Genomic DNA, 18,752 nt, shown 5'->3' on the forward strand with positions numbered 1-18,752 from the left:
GAACGTCCCTCCCACTCCAGGAAGTGGACGTTTGCCGCCCACATCGATGTCGTATGGACGGGTGAGGGGGTTAATCGTTTGTGCGGCACATTCAACAAATTGAACATGCCGCACATACGATGGGGGCGGTTACGATCGCATACGATATCGTATGCGAAATCGTAACATGTAAAGCAGGCTTTAGAAAACAAGATGGGAAAACAAAAATAGTACATTACCCACGAATGGTAAAATGCAGCCATAATCTGCTCTATTTTGAAATTGCTCATATTAGCCACAAGGCACAATATTGTGTGTGTGTGTGCGCCATTTTGGGTAATAGAAAAACAGATCTGTCCATGCCATGTGTTAGCCCTATGGGACAGTTTATTTAGGTGTCAGGTGCATGGTCTATTAACCAGCAAAATCAGAAAGCATGAAAGAACAATGAACATTATACACTCCAGATTTCCAAAAAAGGCAGCACAACAGGTAAGGTAACTTTATTTAACAAGGGGTACACAGTATCCTCTGCAGATAATCTAGGATATTCCACTTGTTTCCATCAGTTAGTGTCTTGCTGAATGTCACCAGTCATTCCCGTGGAGCACCGAGATCTGTGCATCAGAATTGTATACAAGAAACTTGCCATGTCTGGTGGACAGACCGGAGGCTGGAAGAACTATTTTCCTATTCTTTGCACCACCCAGTCCTGTTGGCACAACGGGCACCGGTTGTTTTGCTTCACCCACAGCGACATGCAGCAGTTGTGGAACGAGTGATTACATTCTCCCCATACCACTGTAAGAGAACAGAGCACAGTGTTTGTATTAACACATCATTACCGTGTGTGGTCTATAGGACGGGTTTACACTTACTACAGCTTTATGGATTTGGGGGGAGACAGTGGAAGTTTTTATTGTAAGCCACAATGGCGGCAGTGATACCATAAAGAAGAAGCAGAGACACTGCGGCAGATCTGTACTGAACAAGTCTGTATCCAGGGAAATAATCCCAACTACAAGGAAGATAAAAGATGGAGAATACGAGGAGTTGTAGGATCCGGAGAAGGTACTAGACGTTTACTGCATCATCTAAATCTGGGATTTCTGACCTGGAAATGTGCTCCATTTCTTACATTTCTGACTAGAAGAAGTGCGGGCTCTATCCATGTACACAGTATGCTCTTTTAAGAGACTTACCCACCAATGATAATACCTTCTTAAGAAACCAAAGAGATTAAAAGTAAAGACCCTGCTAATCCTGGCAGTGCCTGACCCTACTAACCTGGCCGCACATCTCACAACCAAACGGCACAATGATCCAGATCTAGCGGGAATATAAAAAAAAAAAAAAAAAAAAATCCCGGGTTTGGTGTCCAGGCTTGTCTGGAGGGCAGTCTTGACTTCTTGGGATGGCATCCTTGGCCCAGGACGTGAGCAAGTGCAAAAAAAAGAGGCCAATAATCCCAGGTCAAGAATGCCAACGGCAGAACTCAAGACTGCTCTGGTCAGGATGCTACGGCGGACAAGACTGGACCCCAACAGTGAGAAGTATACAAGGCCCTCCCAAGATGATTTGAAGAAATATTTATTCATGTGCGTAACAAAAACGTTTTCGGTCCTATGTGGACCTTCCTCAGTAGCACATGTGAGGGAAAACGCTGTGTGGGCTGTCACGTGTTGACACGCCATGGCAGCCCCCATACAGCGGTGGTTTCCGCATCTGACAGCCCACACAGCGTTTTCCCTCACATATGTGCTACTGAGGAAGGTCCACATAGGACCAAAAACGTTTTTTGTTACGCACATGAATAAATATTTCTTCAAATCATCTTGGGAGTGCCTTGTATACTTCTCACTGTTTGGCTTTGGAACCTGAAGTGCACCCCAATATCTCCTAGACGCATATATAGGAAGTGCCATTCTCTTCTTGCTAAGACTGGACCCCAGACCAGGCCAGCCCAAATGTTTTTGCTCATTCCTAACCAGTACATCAGTGCGCCACCTGCCATAAGTTCTGTGTCACATTCTCTGCCTTAAAGCAGTGCAAATCTTTTTTGCTCAACGCCACAATCCATCTTTTTCCTTTTAAATGTTTCGTTTGTCCAGGACTGTTACATTGATGGCTTATCTTCAGGATAGGTTATCTAGATCAGATCGGTGGGGGTGCAACACCCGGCACCCCTGCTAATTATTTGTTCCAGATGCCGGCTGTGAGTGCTCAGTTGCAAAGCTGCGCAGCTTCATTGACAGTACATGTTCAATGCCTGGTACTGCACATCCACTCCCTATTGACTTCAATTGGTGTAACATGTGCAGTACCAGGCAATGACCATTATACCGTTAACTGAGCTGTGCAGCATCGCAACTGAGCACTTCCTCCAGCAACTGATGGGAAGGGGGTGCCGGGTGTTGTGCCTCCACTGATCTCAGATTGATGCCCTATCTTCAAAGGGAACCGGTCACCACTTTTTTGGCCTATAAGCTGCGGCCACCACCAGTGGGCTCTTATATACCGCATTCTAACATGCTGTATATAAGAGCCCAGGCCGCTGTGAGAACATAAAAAACACTTTATAATACTTACCCAACGGTTGGTCATATGGGCGTCCCCGTTCTCTGGTGCCGCCTCTTTTGGCCATCTTTGTTCTTCTCTAGCCACAGTGAATGACTCGACCGACGTCATCCACACTCGCCGGCACACAGGCTTCAGAAAGAGGATGAAGATGGCCGAAAGAGGAGGCGCCGGAGAATGGAGACGCCCATATGGCCAATTGCGCAACCGTTAGACAAGTATTATAAAGTGTTTAGGTTCTCACAGCGGCCTGGGCTCTTATATACAGCATTCTAACATGCTGTATATAAGAGCCCGGTGGTGGTGGCCGCAGATTATACGAAAAAGAAAAAAAAAAAAAAAAAAAAAAAAAAGTAGTGACAGGTTCCCTTTAAGATGGATCATAAATGTTAAAGTTCCAGACAACCCTTTTAAGTTTGGTTTTTAGATATTTGGTGAATGTCACAAATATAAGACAAGCCCTTCTTGGGGTATGTGCACATTGTGCCATTTTACCCTGTATTTTTTCTTCCTATAGCCCAGGCCATCTTTATGTAGAGCAACAATTCTTTTGTTTCCCAGATCCTCAGAGAATTCTTTGTCATGAAGTGCCATGTTGAACTTCCAGTGACCAGTATGAGAGTGTGTGAGGGATAACACCAAATGCAACACCCCTGCTCCCCATTCACACCTGAGAACTTGTAATACTAATCAGTCACATGACATTGGGAGGGAAGATAGCTAATTGGGCACAATTTGGTCACTTTCACTTAGGGGCGTACTCACTTTTGTTGCCAGCGGTTTAGATATTAATGGCTGTGTTGAGTTATTTAAAGGCCACCAAATTTACACAGTAAGGCCGGGGCAGTGTGATTTTTCTCTCGCCCCATAGACTTGAATGGGTGCGAGAGAAATGAGTCTCGTATTACAGTCGCAGCATGCTGCAATTGTTTTCTCGGTCCGATTAGGGCTGACAAAATAATCGCTCATGTGCGCTGATAAACAGGCCAATATTGGTCCGAGTGGAATGTGATGTTTTATCGCACTCCACTCGCACAGATTTTCTCACCGTGTGGCTTAGGCCTTATACAAGCTGGACACTGACTATAGTACATTGTGTCAAAGTGTCATATCTTCAGTGTTGTCCCATGCAAAGATTTTGACAATCCCAATAAGTTAACAAAAAGGTATCCATCACTGATGGCAAGAGTACAAATATAGTGTAACATACCCACACAGTCCTCCTGCTTGTTTTCAGCTTGGCATCGCAGGCAGGCATCTAGAAACAATACAGATAAATAGCACTAAATACAGGTATATATCAAACGGAGCCGAGGCACCCTCGAAATCACTATTAAATGTTCACTTTCAACAAATTTTGCATAAACCAATATTACAACTGAATATAAGAAACTTTGGGGTCTAAGGGGAGAACGTTTCTCCTTGTGGAGACTGACATACCAATCTGGCTGCCAGTGGTGAGGAGTCCTATAGCTGCAATGCTCTTCTGGGTAATATTCAAATTGTCTCTTCAGGGAGGAAGGAGACGAACTCTAGCGCCACCTATTGGAAGTAGCACCCTAAAAGTCAAAAGTGGCCCTTTAACAAGCCTTTTCATATGACCTAGGATTTATGCCAGATCAGATCCTCAATTTGCAGACACGGCGTTTCGGGATGATTGTCCCTCGTCAGTGCAAAGTATGAAGTCTGATGTGGCTATATGAGAAGCTAAAAGTGAGGTCTAAGGGGAGAACTTTTCTCCTTGCAAAGACTGACAAACCAATCTGGCTGTCAGTGGTGGAGTCTTATAGTTGCAATGCTCCTCTAGGAAATATTCAAAGATCAGACCTCATACTTTGCACTGATGAGGGACAATCATCCCCCAAAACACTGTCTGCAAATTGAGGTTCTGATCTGGCATAAATCCTAGGTCATATGAAAAGGCTCGTTAAAAGAGCCACTTTTGACTTTTAGGATTGCTACTTCCAATAGGTGGCGCTAAAGTTCGTCTCCTTCCTGCCTGAAGAGACAATTTGAATATAAGAAACTTTGTGATATATTATATCAGAGAAATATGCTTCCTTCTCCATTTATCCATGCCTTCTGAACTCCCCAGCCACTCTGAGAAGGGAAAAAAAAAACAAAAAAAAAAAAAAAAAAAAAAAAAAAACAAAACCAAAAACAGCTCAACTCAGTCTTCATCAGGTTACATCTACTATTATATTCTATGGAGAGGGAGTGAGAAGCACAGTGCAAGACGAGGTAGATGCAGAGAGACAGGCAGGTCATACTGCAGCGTTAAGGAACGGTTCGATCTCACTACAGTGCTGGATTTACATGCACACAGATCAGTACTGCTATATTGTACATTATATACATTGACCTCCATGCAGCTGCAGATCCTCCTGTGTGTGCTGAAAACAAAGAGTAGGAATCCCTCAAGTCTCTGTGTATAGAACATATCAAATCAGCTCGTTTCCACCCACTAGCTCAGAGACAACTGAAAATCATCAATTCAGACTGCAGAGGGGAAAACAGGTAAAAAATGCGGGATACAGGCCTTTCAATGGCCACAAATAGTGTTAATTCTCATTTAGGTACACCTGTAAGAATAAATAATCAAAATATTCCGTATTGGATCACCTTTAAATAGTCATAGTTATCAAAATACCTTTAAAAACCATAAAAGGTTCATAAAAAGGAATAGGTGTCTTTTCTTATTAAAATATTAATTTTATTCAATTTTTTTAAAAATACATACAATACATATTCAAAATAACTATAGGACAGGTTGCAACCCCTGAAGAAAAGAACGCTTGAAACGCGCATCGGGGCATAGCGGCACGCAAGACATTCCTGACCAATCTTAAGGTATATCAGACTTAGAAATATTTCTTGCACTTCACAGGCACTTTATAGCAACAAGTCACTTTCCTTATACCTCCTTTTCTGATATGATATAGATAACTGCATATAAAATAGCACTTTGCACTTAACATTTTTTATGTTATATATAACTAACGGATATTTACAGTATTGGTCATTGCACTAGATATATTACCTGTTATACCGCTGCTAAATTACATTGGGTTACTGTAGATCCTGTCCTAGATTTATTTTAAATATGTATTGTATGTATTTTTTTAAAAAAAATTAATAAAATTAATATTTTAATAAGAAAAAAAAAAAAAAAAAAGACACCTATTCCTTTTTATGAAGCTTTTATGGTTTTTAAAGGTAATTTGATAACTACACCTGTAAGAATGTAAAGCTTTGTTCACACTAGCTTCATTGCACACGTTTGCAGTAGAGCCAATCCAGCCTTGCAAGATCACGTCTAATGGACATTCGCAAATCAGGGAGAATCCACCGACTTCAACAGTTTCCGGTTGCTAGTTGGGCAAAATGAAATGTGCAACACAGCCAATTTTTGGCATTGACATCGTATGCCTCCTACTTGCCGGCATTCCTCGCACCTCTCTTGATTAGTAGGGCTAGGGTAACCTCGTGTGTGTCATGTCACAATGACGGGGGCAGATCGCAGGGCTCCTATCCGGTGACCATGGGGTACTGACTTACAGCTGAACCAGAATACTGTCATTCATTCTGCTCATCTCTACAATCAAGTCATGCAACTTTCTTCATCTTCCAAAAGAAATGCAGAACTATAGTTACTTTTTTTCCTACAGTTCTCTTATTAGAACAAAAGGATTAGGCATGCTGAAATCAACCTGCGCAATCCTTAGCATACCTGAGGTTTCAGGTGACTTTTCAGAATAAGCCATCATGTGTGTACATATGAAATAACACTATTTGTGGCCATCAAATTATTTGCAACCCACAATTATCACTTACTCCCATCTGCAGGCTTTCTTATTTTCAGTTGTGTCTGAGCTAGTAGGTGGAGACGGCTTTGAGGTCACCTATACATAGCACAGCGAGACTTCAAGGATTTCAGCTCTTCGGTCTGTAGCACAAGCTGCATAGAAGACATACAGCGGGTACGGAAAATATTCAGACCCCTTTACATTTTTCACGCTTTCATTTGCAGCCATTTGGTAAATTCAAAAGAGTTTACATTTTGTTTTTCTGAGTGTACATTAATGAAAAAAAAAAAGTTGACATTTTTGGAAAATTTTTAAAAAAGAAAAACTGAAATATCACATGGTCATAAGTATTCAGACCCTTTGCTCAGACATTCATTTAAGTTGCATGCTGTCCATTTCCTTGTGATCCTCCTTGAGATAGTTCTACTCCTTCATTGGAGTCCAGATGTGTTTAATTAAACTGATAGGACTTGATTTGGAAAGGCACACACCTGTCTATATAAGACCTCACAGTGAATGTCAGACCAAATGAGAATCATGAGGCCAAAGGATCTGCCCAAGGAGCTCAGAGACAGAATTGTGGAAAGCCACAGATCTGGCCAAGGTTACAAAATAATTTCTACAGTACTCAAGGTTCCTAAAAGCACAGTGGCCTCCATAATCCTTAAATGGAGGAGGTTTGGGACCACAAGAACTCTTCCTAGACCTCGCCGTCCAGCCAAGCTGAGCAATCATGGGAGAAGAGCCTTGGTAAGAAAGGTAAAGAAGAACCCCAAGATCACTGTGGCTGAGCTCCAGAGATGCAGTAGGGAGATGGGAGGAAAAATTGCACAAAGTCAACTATCACTGCAGCCCTCCACCAGTCGGGCCTTTATGGTAGAATGACCCTACATAAGCCTCTCCTCAGTGCAAGACACATGAAAGCCCGCATAGAGTGAGCAAACAAAAAAAAAAAAAAAAAAAACCCACACATGAAGGACTCCCAGACTATGAGGAATAAGATTCTCTGGTCTGATGAGACAAAGATAGAAAGAACTTTTTGGTGATAATTCTAAGCGGTATCTGTGGAGAAAACCAGGCACTGCTCATCACCTGCCCAATACAATCCCAACAGTGAAACATGGTGGTGGCAGCATCATGCTATGGGGGTGTTTTTCAGCTGCAGGGACAGGACGACTGGTTGCAATTGAAGTAACGATGAATGTGGCCAAGTACAGAGATATCCTGGAAGAAAACTTCTTCCAGAGTGCTCTGGTCCTCAGACTTGGCCAAAGGTTCACCTTCCAACAAGACAATGATCCTAAGCACACAGCTAAAATAACAAAGAAGTGGCTTCAGAACAACTCTGACCATTCTTGACTGGCCCAGCCAGAGCCCTGACCTAAACCCAATTGAGCATCTCTGGAGAGACCTGAAAATGGCTGTCCACCAACGTTCACCATCCAACCTGACGGAACTGGAGAGGATCTGCAAGGAACAATGGCAGAGGATTCCCAAATTCTGGTGTGAAAAACTTGTTGCATCGTTCCCAAGAAGATTCATGGCTGTACTAGCTCAAAAGGTGCTTCTACTCAGTACTAAGCAAAGGGTCTGAACACTTATGATCATGTAATATTTCAGTTTTTCTTGTTTTATAAATTTGCAAAAATGTGCATATTTCTGTTTTTTTTCTTTCTGTCAAGATGGGGTGCAGAGTGTACATTAATAAGAAAAGAAAAAAAAAAAGGAACTTTTTTGAATTTACCAAATGGCTGCAATGAAACAAAGTGTGAAAAATTTAAAAGGGGTCTGAATATTTTCTGTACCTACCCATAGACTTGTACGGGTCATTTTGATCTGCAATGCAAATAAAAAAACAAAAACATAATAAAAACAGACATGTCTCCTTGATTTTTTTTTTTTTTTCGCAGACAGTTAAAAACCCCATTACAACAACAAAAACAATAGCCTCAGACTATAATAAAGACATACAGTGGAACCTTGGTTTACGAGAACAATCCGTTCTGGGACTGTGCTTGTTAACCAAGCTACTCGTTGAGCAAAGAAAGATTTCCCATAGGAAATCACTGCAATGCAGACAATTCGTTCCACAACGTGTTAAATGTCCCATCCTGGTCCCCCGTTGTGTCATTCCACACATGCACAAACACACAAGCACACATACACATACATATTATGCTCACCTTACCTCCTTCCGTTCCATTGTCGGTCTCCTGGGACTTGCTGTTCATTGGTATGGGCTGTGTATCGGGTTACCATAACGACGAGGTAGGAACTTCCGCGGCCAGAGCGCTGACGTCAAAGGTAGGAGCCGCTTGTCTCCGATTGGCCAGCACGCTGGCTTTGAGTAGCGGTGACGGAGGATGTTCCTGTTTCGTCACTATGGTTGCCGATGCACAGCCTATACCAGCGACCTACAGGACCCAGGAGGCCGGCGATGGAACTGAAGGTACACATTATATGCTCACCTTACCTTCCATTCCTTCGCTGGCCTCCTGGGTCTTTTAGTTCGCCGCGAGGACGTCGCGATGTACCGGCGGACTACAAGAACCATGAGGCTGGCGGTGGAACGGAAGGTAAGGTGAGCATAATACTGTGTGTGTGTGTGTGTGTGTGTGTGTGTGTGTGTGTGTGTGTGTGTGTGTGTGTGTGTGTGTGTGTGTGTGTTTTGTGCGCGTTTGTGTGGACTGCAAGAGCGGGTCAGAGCGCGGTGGATGTACGGAACTGGAAGTGTGTGCGGTATTTAGCTCGTACAGCAAACCTTTCTCGTAAACAGAGTTACAAATTTACAGAAAGCTTTGCTTGTTAAGCGAAATTCTCATTAACTGGGTTACTTATGCGAGGTGCCACTGTATCCTGACCATCCAAAAAAAAAAAAAAAAAAAGACAAATCCAAAACACAAACGTAAAAAACGGACACCTGAATGATGCCTAACTATGCATTGTTTCCTAAGACATAAACAAACGGAAAGTAAAATCCCAGGAGTGAGCATAGCCTTACCAGGAAGCTGCAGCAGTACGGGTCTTAAAATACCGTCACACTTAGCGACGCTCCAGCGATCTGACCTGGCAGGGATCACTGGAGCGTTGCTACATGGTCGCTGGTGAGCTGTCAATCAGGCAGATCTCCACAGCGATCAGAGATCAGTCAACAGCGACCCGTGTAACGACGCTGTGCTTGGTAATCATATTACACATCGGGTTACTAAGCAAAGCGCTTTGCTTATAGTTACCCGATGTGTACCTTGGCTACGTGTGCAGGGAGCCGGCTTCTAGAAGCTGCGGACGCTGGTAACCAAGGTAAATATCAGGTAACCAAGCAAAGCCTTTGCATGGTTACCTGATGTGTACCTTGGTTACCAGCGTCCGCAGAAGCCGGCTCCCTGCACATTCAGATCGTTGCTCTCTCGCTGTCAAACACAGCGATGTGTGCTTCACAGCGGGAGAGCAACGACCAAAAAAAATGGTCCAGGACATTCAGCAACCAGCGACCTCACAGCAGGGGCCAGGTCGTTGCTAGATGTCACACATAACGAGATCGATAGCGAGATCGCTCTTGCGTCACAAAAACCGTGACTCAGCAGCAATGTCGCTGGCTATGTCGCTTAGTGAGACGTGGCCTTACGCCCCCTTCTCTGATCATACCCTCTCCTAGACTTTAACAGGCCGCTGTAATTTGATCCCTCAGTGAGTTAGCAGTCAGTCTCATCTTGGGGGAACACAGAGGGGAGATCTCAGAAGGCAGGAGAAGTGGCTCATAAATGGAAAAATAAACATTTCTGTTAATTGTAATTCTTTTAATGCATCTTATTGAGACTTGAGAAGAGACAAATCTGGTGGAATCTGTCAGCAGGATTTCACTCCCAAACTTTATGTGCAGCATGTAGCTTTCATAGATGCATAGAGCAAAAACTTTACATGTGGGCGGTATTACGGGCAGGGGAAAGTGTGAATATCCATATGTTTGACTAGCTGGCGCAAGATTATAAATGGTCCCGGGCTTACAGCAACACAACGGGGCAACATACAGCAATAAAAGTTACGTATCATCGCACGTCACAGCCCAACATGTCGTGCGCTCTCAACTTCACCGCTTAATAGAGTGCCAAAAGCATGCGAGATGCTATGACGAGCAATGAAACTCTTCCCAGAGCCCAGTCACTCAGGGAGACTGGGTCCCGCCTCGGTGATGTTAAGTCAACTTCCAATTCTGGAATTTGACATGACTTCACCGGACATCAGAGGTCACTGCAGATCAGGGCCACGTGTTGGGGACTCGGCAAACAGCGATAGCGCCACTCACAGGCAGAAATGGAAAAAGAAGGTATTTAGAAAAAAAACCTTCTTTCCACACTTTAAATCAATGTGGCCATTACACATTGTAGTGGACCACCTCTTTAATTCTGTCAGTGGTTTTAGGCCTTGTGCGCATGCTGCGTTTTTTGCCGCATTTTTTGGTGTAGTTTGTTGCCCAGAACTGCATGTCTTTCCTTCCCCAGCAAAGTTAATGAGATTTGTGAAATGCTGTGAGCATGTTATTTTCTCCTTGCAGTTTTGGATGCAGAAAAATAAAGCAGCATGTCAATTCTTTGTATGTTTTTGACCAGCGTTTTGGTGATGGTCAGACTCGCAGATATCTGGGATTGGCAAGGCTAACAGTGAGAAAAAAAAAAAAGTGGTAGAAGGGATAGGGGGATAATAGCAAGAACGTTATATTTACCGACTCACCGGTGCAGCTGCAACTGCTCCCACGGCCTCTCATTCACTTCCAGGTCCACTCATTAGCCTCATGCATATTCACTGCTTTTCCTACCCACCGGCGTCTGTGATTGGTTGCAGTCAGGCAGCGCCCCTCCTGAATGGCAGTGTGTCTGACTGACACTACGTTAGACACAAACAGAGGCGCTGTTTGTGTCCATCATAGTATAAAAATAAATAAAGAAAATGTTGTAGGGTCCTTCCGTATTATGATACCTAGCAAAGACAAAGCATATGTCTACAGGCTGCAGCCCCCAGCCCTGCGTTTATCTTGGCTGTGTAACAAAATAAGAGGAACTGCATGTGGCTTTTTTTTTTTAAACTATTTAAGTAATTACAATAACCGGCGTGAGGTCCCCCCCAAGTTTGATACCCATCCCAGATAAAGCCCGACATCTTGGAGCTGGTGGGAGACCCATGCTTATTGGGTCCTACCAGACTAAAAATAGCAGCCTGCAGCTGCCCGGAATTTCTGCATCCATTAGATACGACAGTCCCAGCACTATTCCTAGCTCTTCCTGATTGTCCTGGCGTGGTGGCAATTGGGGTAATAAGGGGTTAATGTCAGCCGACAGGTGCAACTAAGCCGTAGATTAGCAATGGGAGGAGTCTGAGACCCCCATCACTAATCTGTAAGTGAAAAGAAAAAACAAACACCAAAAAAAATCCTTTATTTGCAATAAAAGACAAAAAGAGCACCCTCTTTCACCCATTTATTAACCTTAAATATACACCTGAAGGTCAAACGTAATCCACATGAGGTCCCACGATGATCCCAGCTCAGCTTTATCTGAAGGGACAGCACACGGCCAAAGAACATGATCGAATGTTGTGAGATCCAGGCAGAGAATGAATGAGTTGTGTGATCAGCGGTGACAACACTCAGGTAAGTTGTGGTCACAGATGGAGGTTCCCACATTCCTCCACCTGTTACCACAGGTAACTTGAAATCACCTGAGGTCAAGCTACCTGCAGTCATAGGTCCATGGGAATCTCCAACTGTGACCACAACCAACCTAAGGCTAGGTTCGCACACTGCGTCTTTTTGACGCTGCGTTTTTGGCCGCTAAAAACGCACAAAAACGCACCTGCGTCGAAATAACGCATAAAAAAGCGCATGCGTTTTTTGCCGCGATTTGGTGCGTTTTTGATCTCTGCGTTTTGCTGCATTTTTCAAATGCATTGCATGGGCGGAAAACGCAGAAAAACGCAGGAAAGAACTGACATGTCCATTTTTTTTTTTAACTCAAAAACACAGGTAAAAAAAAAAAAAAAAAAAAAAAACAACATGTGTGCGGACAGCAAAAATGAAAACTCATAGACTTTGCTGAGGAAGCAAAGTCCTGCAGTTTTAAGGCCAAAAACGCACCCGAAAAACATGCAAAAACGCCGCGAAAAACGCACTGTGCGCACATAGCCTTAGTGATGTCACCACTGAAAGCATGACTCATTCTCTGCCTGGAGCTCACAGCGGGCAGTCATTGGTCTTTGGCCATGCGCTGTGCCTTCAGATGTAGCAGACTGGAATTGCCATTGTACCTCCCATGGATTACATTGGACCTTCAGGGGTATTTGAGTGTGTTCTTTTGTGTTCTATTGTAAATAAAGGATTTTTTTTTGTGTTTGTGTTTATTTCTTTTCACTTAAAGAATAGTAATGGGAAGTTCTCATAGAAGCCTCCCATTACTAATATGTAGGGCTTAGTGGCAGCTGTGAGCTGCCATTAACCCCTTATTACCCCAATTGCCACCGCACCAGGGCAATCGGGAAGAGCCGGGTAAGGTGCTGTCACTGATCTAATGTAATGGGTGTGGCAATTCCGGAAGGTTGCAGACTATTATTTTTAGGATGCCTCCGCCCCCCCCTCCCCCAATAATCATGGGTCTCCCCAGCCTGAGAATACTAGTCCCACCTGTAGGGCTTTATCAAGAATGAGTATGAAAATTGGGTAGGGGGGCAGGAAGAACCGCACGCCCGTTTTTACAATTAGTTATTTAAATAGTTTTAAGCCACATGGGGTCCCTCTTATTATGATACACAGCCAAGATAAGCGCACAGCTGGGGGCTGCAGCCTGTAGCCGCATGCTTTATCTGTCTTTATCTGTGCTGGGTATCATAATATGGGGGTTCCTACGCCAATTTTTCAATTTATTTTTACACTATGATACAGACGTATGTAGTGTATGATTGGAAGCAGTATCAAAGAATCCGGCATTCAAGACAGGGGAGTATGTGATAAGTGCTTTAATTCAACACAGTGTGTAAATAATTTGTGACATTTCGGTCAAAGATTAGACCTTCATTAGAATCACACAGCTGCTGGTGGTGTCAATGGGTATGTAATATCCAGCGCAATGTAAATGTACGATCACGTCGCTAGGGGGGGGCGCTCAATTTTTTATTTTACAGTATGATAGATGCATGTAGTGTCTGATTGGAAGCAGTCAGCTCACACTCAAGGTGGAGGCGCTGTGACGGCAACCAACCAATCAGACGTCAATGGATGGGGAAAGCAGTGAATATGTATGAGGATAATGAGTGACAGCTTAAGTAAAATAGGAGGCAATTACAGCCGTGCTGGAGACTAAGGGGCACTTTGCACACTACGACATCGCAGCTGCGATTTCGGTGGGGTCAAAACTAAAGTGACGCACATCCAGCGTCGTTGTCGACATCTGAGTATGTGAATCGTTTTTACTACGAATAATGAGTGCAAAAGTGTTGAAATCGCATGATCGGTGTAGTGTCGGTCATTTCCATAATTTCGGAAGGACCAATGTTACGATGTTGTTCCTCGTTCCTGCAGCAGCACACATCGCTGTGTGTGAAGCCGCAGGAGCGAGGAACATCTCCTTACCTGCCTCCCGGCTGCAATGAGGAAGGAAGGAGGTGGGCGGGATGTTTACGTCCCGCTCATCTCCGCTTCTATTGGCCACCTGCCGTGTAACGTCGCTGTGACGCCGCATGACCCGCCCCCTTAGGAAGGAGGCGGTTCGCCGGCTAGAGTGACGTCGCAGGGCAGGTAAGTGCGTGTGAAGCTGCCGTAGCGATAATGTTCGCTACGGCAGCTATCACAAGATATCGCAGCTGCGACGGGGGCTTTTTTTTTTTGAGTCCGCCCATCACATATATACGTATACATATACATAGAATGGGACAAAAAACGTGCAAAAAGCTTGTGTGTTTTTTAGATGCATTTTCTAGCACAAGGTGTGTTTTTTCAGTGAAGGCACAAACGTGCACACATAGCCGTACTGTAATGTTCCCTATTTAGATCAAAAGTCACCGTAAAACACGTAGAAAAATAACACTTGGAATTTCCACTGTGGTTTTCCTGCTTTAGGCTATGTGCGCACTTACCGGATTTTGCCGCGGATTTTCTGCGGATTTGCTGCATGTTTCGCTGCAGAAAATGTTCATAACATCTCTGCAGTGAATCACCAGCAAAACCTATGGGAAAAAAAATCCTGTGCGCACTGGGCGGAATTTGACAGCTGCATGTTTTGCTGCGGGATTCCCGCAGCAAAAACAATTGCATGTCACTTCTTTTCCGCGCGTCGCTGCGGGATTTCACTCCATTGACTGCAATGTAATCGTGAAATCCCGCAGGGAATAACACAGGCAGCAAATTCTGTGCGGTTCACTGCGTTTTCCTGCGTTATTCCCTGCGGTAATTTACATCGCTGCCCTGCGATTTGCAGGGAAGTGATGTCATTACAAGAAGAGGAAGCGGAGCAGAGAGTAAACACACACACATCACATTCACAGAACACAGACATATAGAACACACATAGAAAGCAAACGGACATATTGGGAAAAAAACAAACAAAAAAAAACCAAACACATGGGCTTCGACGTATATTTACTGTCCAGCCGAGGTAAGCACACAGCAGCGGCCCAGTATTCTCAGGCTGGGGAGGGAGAGGGGCAGGGTTAATGTCCCCCGCCTCACTCCCACCTCCCGCAGCCGAGAATATCAGCCGCAGCTGCCAGGGCACTGTCGCATGCATTATGCGGCAGTACCGGCGTGTCCCCAGCTCTTCCTGCTACTGTGATGCAGTGGCAGTCAGGGTAATACAAGGAGTTAATGGCGGCGGATCACCGCCATTAACTCCAGGCTTGATTATGGCAGCATCTATGTGACAGCTGACATGATCAACCCGTAAGTGAAGTGAAAAAACACACTCAGAAAAATCCTTTATTTTCAATAAAACACAAATAAGCCTCGTTCACCCTTTTATTAACCCCTCCCGAAACAAAGCTCCGACGTAATCCACAGCTCTGGCGTCCTGCGATGCTTACATCCAGCCGCGACTGACACAGACACTGCTGAATGCAGCCTCGCAGCGAGACAGCAGAGGTAACTCCAGGGCATTTCCCACGGCCAGTAATGTGAACTCACTGCCGACCGTGAGAAATGCAGAGTGTGCTCACAGGGACTATCTATCATCCTTCTATCTATCCCTCTATCTCTATCCATCCTTCTATCTATCCCTCTATCTCTAGCTATCCTTCTATCTATCCCTCTGTCCGTCCCTCTGTCTATTTCTCTCAGAATGAAATGACTTTTTTTTTTTCAATGTGCTTTATTGCATTGAATGCAATAAAGCACACGTACCAACCCGCACGTGGCAAAAACGCGGCAATACCGCAAACAATACCGCGGTAAAACCACAGCAAACCGCATGCTGTTTTCGGGTGCGGTTTGCCATGGTTTTTTACCGCGGGTGCGGTAATCTTTGAATACCTGCGGAATTTTCTTGAGAAAATTCCATTTTCCAGTGCGCACAGGGCCTTAACCTGTGTTTTACAGGCAGAAATAAAAGACAGATGAAAAAACTCTGTGTGAACATAGCTCATGACAAAGTCTCTTAAAGTGAACTTGTCAGGTGCGATCTGCACCCAGAGCCACAAGCACCTCTAGGTGTATATTACTAATCCCTGTATCTAGTAGCATACATAAAGAGATCTTTAGAAAAAGTATTTCTAAAGATCCTTTATATGCTATGCTAATGAGCGCAGGGACTAGTCCCAAGGGTTTTAGCTCCTGCGCTTATTCCACCCTCTTAGCATAGCAGCAAGCCCACAGTGGTGTGCTAACATGCTATCCAATGCAGCATGACCAGCGGTGACGCGCGTACCCGTGTCTGTTGTCACCGCAGATCTGAATGCCCTCCCCTCCAGTCCTTTGGCAGGCTCTCACAAAGCTGGTGTGACATTTTAACACCGCATAAGCCCTGCAGCCAATCAGCAGCCGTCATCCCCGGAGCAGAGTACAGGCTGCTGTTTAACACAGGGTAATATAGTAATTGAGACAGTGTGGTGCAAGTAGTGGAAAACCTCTTCAAAAAGGGTATCCCAATATGTAGTAGGAATAATAATAATAATAATAGCAAATACCTCCAATTAGAAAGTATAATTCTCCTGATATAGCCATGTCTCTTACCTCATGTGCAGGGCATTGCAGCTTAGGTATCAATGGTTACAACAACTCATAACGACAGTCACTCAGGTATCCTTGGCCACAAGCAACTAAGTAACTGTCACTATGACTATATGAGTGGTCGTAACCATGGACAACTAAGCTGTAATACCCTGCACATGAGGTAAGAGATGGAGAACTATACTACATTTCTAATTGGAGGTTGCTAATACTATTATTACACCTATTACATATTGGGAATGTTGGAGATGGGAATAGCCCTTTACTATAACTTAGATGTCCTCCCTTCATGTCACATTCTTGACCGTTCGGCTTGTTTTAGGAGGAAATGGAATAAGATGTGGAACAGAAGCAGCGGAGCCCAATGATTAGAACGAGGACGGATTTTGATAACAGGAAAACCCCGCATGCAAAACTTTTATTTACAAAATAAGACATTATTGGCGCCCTTTGCTTCCGCAAAAACTGATCACTAATTCTGTAAGACGGAGAAATGGAAAGTCCAAGAACAAGTGACCGGGGCGAGAAGGAATCATGGGGCCGAACCCCAGGGATCAGTGGGGTCACTGTGATAAGGAGTGGGGGCACAATCCTGATCACTGTGACCCCAGACCCCACTGATCCCAGGGGTTCAGCCCCAAGATTCCTCATCTTGGTTCACTTGTTCTCGGACCTTCCATTGGAGAACATGATTGGCACGCGCACACACACACACATATATATATACATACATACATATACACACACACACACACACACACATATATATATATACACACACACACACACATATATACATACATACATATACACACATATACATACATATACACACACACACACATATATATATATATATATATATATATATATATATATATATATATATATATATATATATATACACACACAAACACACTACATATACTGTATTTATATACAGGGGCGGACGTCTCATTGGTGCAGCCACACAGGGGCTGAGGTTGGGGGCCTCCACCTCCAGAGCAGGAGGGTGGATCATTGTGAGGAGCTCTCCTGCAGTAATGGGCCCATATATTGTTCTGTGTCCGCCAGTGCATATGTGTATGTATGAGGCAGACCACAGAGGAGCCTCACCAGGGGCGCACAGGGCAGAGGGGAGGGCGGCAGTGTGCCCGGGGCTCGCAGTCACTGCCCTCCCTGCAGTCATGTGTGTCGGTAGCTGCCGCACATCCGTCCATCCCTCCCACCGCCGCGTTACCGCAGGGCCCGGGCCCCTCCTGTGGTCCTCACCCATAACCTGCACCCTGCAGATGGCGCACGTGTCGCACTCCACGTCCCAGCTCCACATCGCCACCGCGTTCCATTTCTTTAGAGAAAACATCTTGACACTCGGCCGGGTGAGCTCCGCCCGCCGATCGGCCATACCGGTAAGAGGCGTGCAGGGATCTGCCCTATAGAACGGTGGGGTCACAGATGATGACCAATCAGCGATAAGTAATGGCAAGAACCGGAACCCTGAACGGCGAAGGCGACCAATCAGGTGACAGAAGCGTGCGGCATTGCCTTAAAGGTCCAATGACGGCGTGAGCTGCTGACGTCAGTGTCAGTGGATAGCGGAGGGAAGTAATTACAGATGATGACCAGCAGGGGGAGCGCGGAGAATGAGCCTGAAGATGCAGGGAAGGTTCCAACGTTTTACGTCACTACCTCAAATGTGTCCTGCAAGGATCAGTGAGCCTCCACAGAGCGTCCTGACCACCACAGGGTTAATATAAGCAATAAACCCACAAGGCAGTGGCAAAGACAGCTTCACAATTACCTTAACCCCTTCACCCCCAGGCAATTTTCTGTTTCTCGGGGATTTTTTGCTCCCCTTCTTCCGAGAGCCGTAACGTTTTTTAGTTTCCCATCAATCTTGACATATGAGGGCTTGTTTTTTGCGGGACGAGTTGTACTTTTAAATGAAACCATGATTTTTACTATATATTGTGCGGAAAAATTATGTTTTTGGGATATTTTATTCACCGCGTTCAATATATGGTACACTTATGTGTCGGTGTGATGCCTCAGGTCGGTGCGAGTTTGTAGACACCAAACATGTATAGGTTTACTCAGGGCTGTGGAGTCGGTAAGCCAAACCTTCGACTCCGACTCCGACTCCGACTCCTCAAATTCTCTTGCACCGACTCCGACTCCGGCTCCGACTC

General features: G+C 44.7%; 1 protein-coding gene across 1 annotated transcript; it reads right to left on the reverse strand.

The window, feature by feature from the left end:
* Positions 1–466: 466 nt before the first annotated feature.
* On the reverse strand, positions 467–18,031 carry RNF7 (ring finger protein 7). Its single transcript, XM_075340969.1, has 3 exons — positions 17,836–18,031; positions 3,767–3,814; positions 467–780 (listed from the first exon to the last, which is right to left on the reverse strand). The coding sequence occupies exons 1-3, from the start codon at positions 17,966–17,968 to the stop codon at positions 662–664; spliced, it is 300 nt and encodes a 99-aa protein (XP_075197084.1). The 5' UTR covers positions 17,969–18,031; the 3' UTR covers positions 467–661.
* Positions 18,032–18,752: the final 721 nt, after the last annotated feature.

Source organism: Anomaloglossus baeobatrachus, chromosome 3 (assembly GCF_048569485.1).
Source record: "Anomaloglossus baeobatrachus isolate aAnoBae1 chromosome 3, aAnoBae1.hap1, whole genome shotgun sequence".
Lineage (NCBI taxonomy): Eukaryota > Metazoa > Chordata > Amphibia > Anura > Aromobatidae > Anomaloglossus > Anomaloglossus baeobatrachus.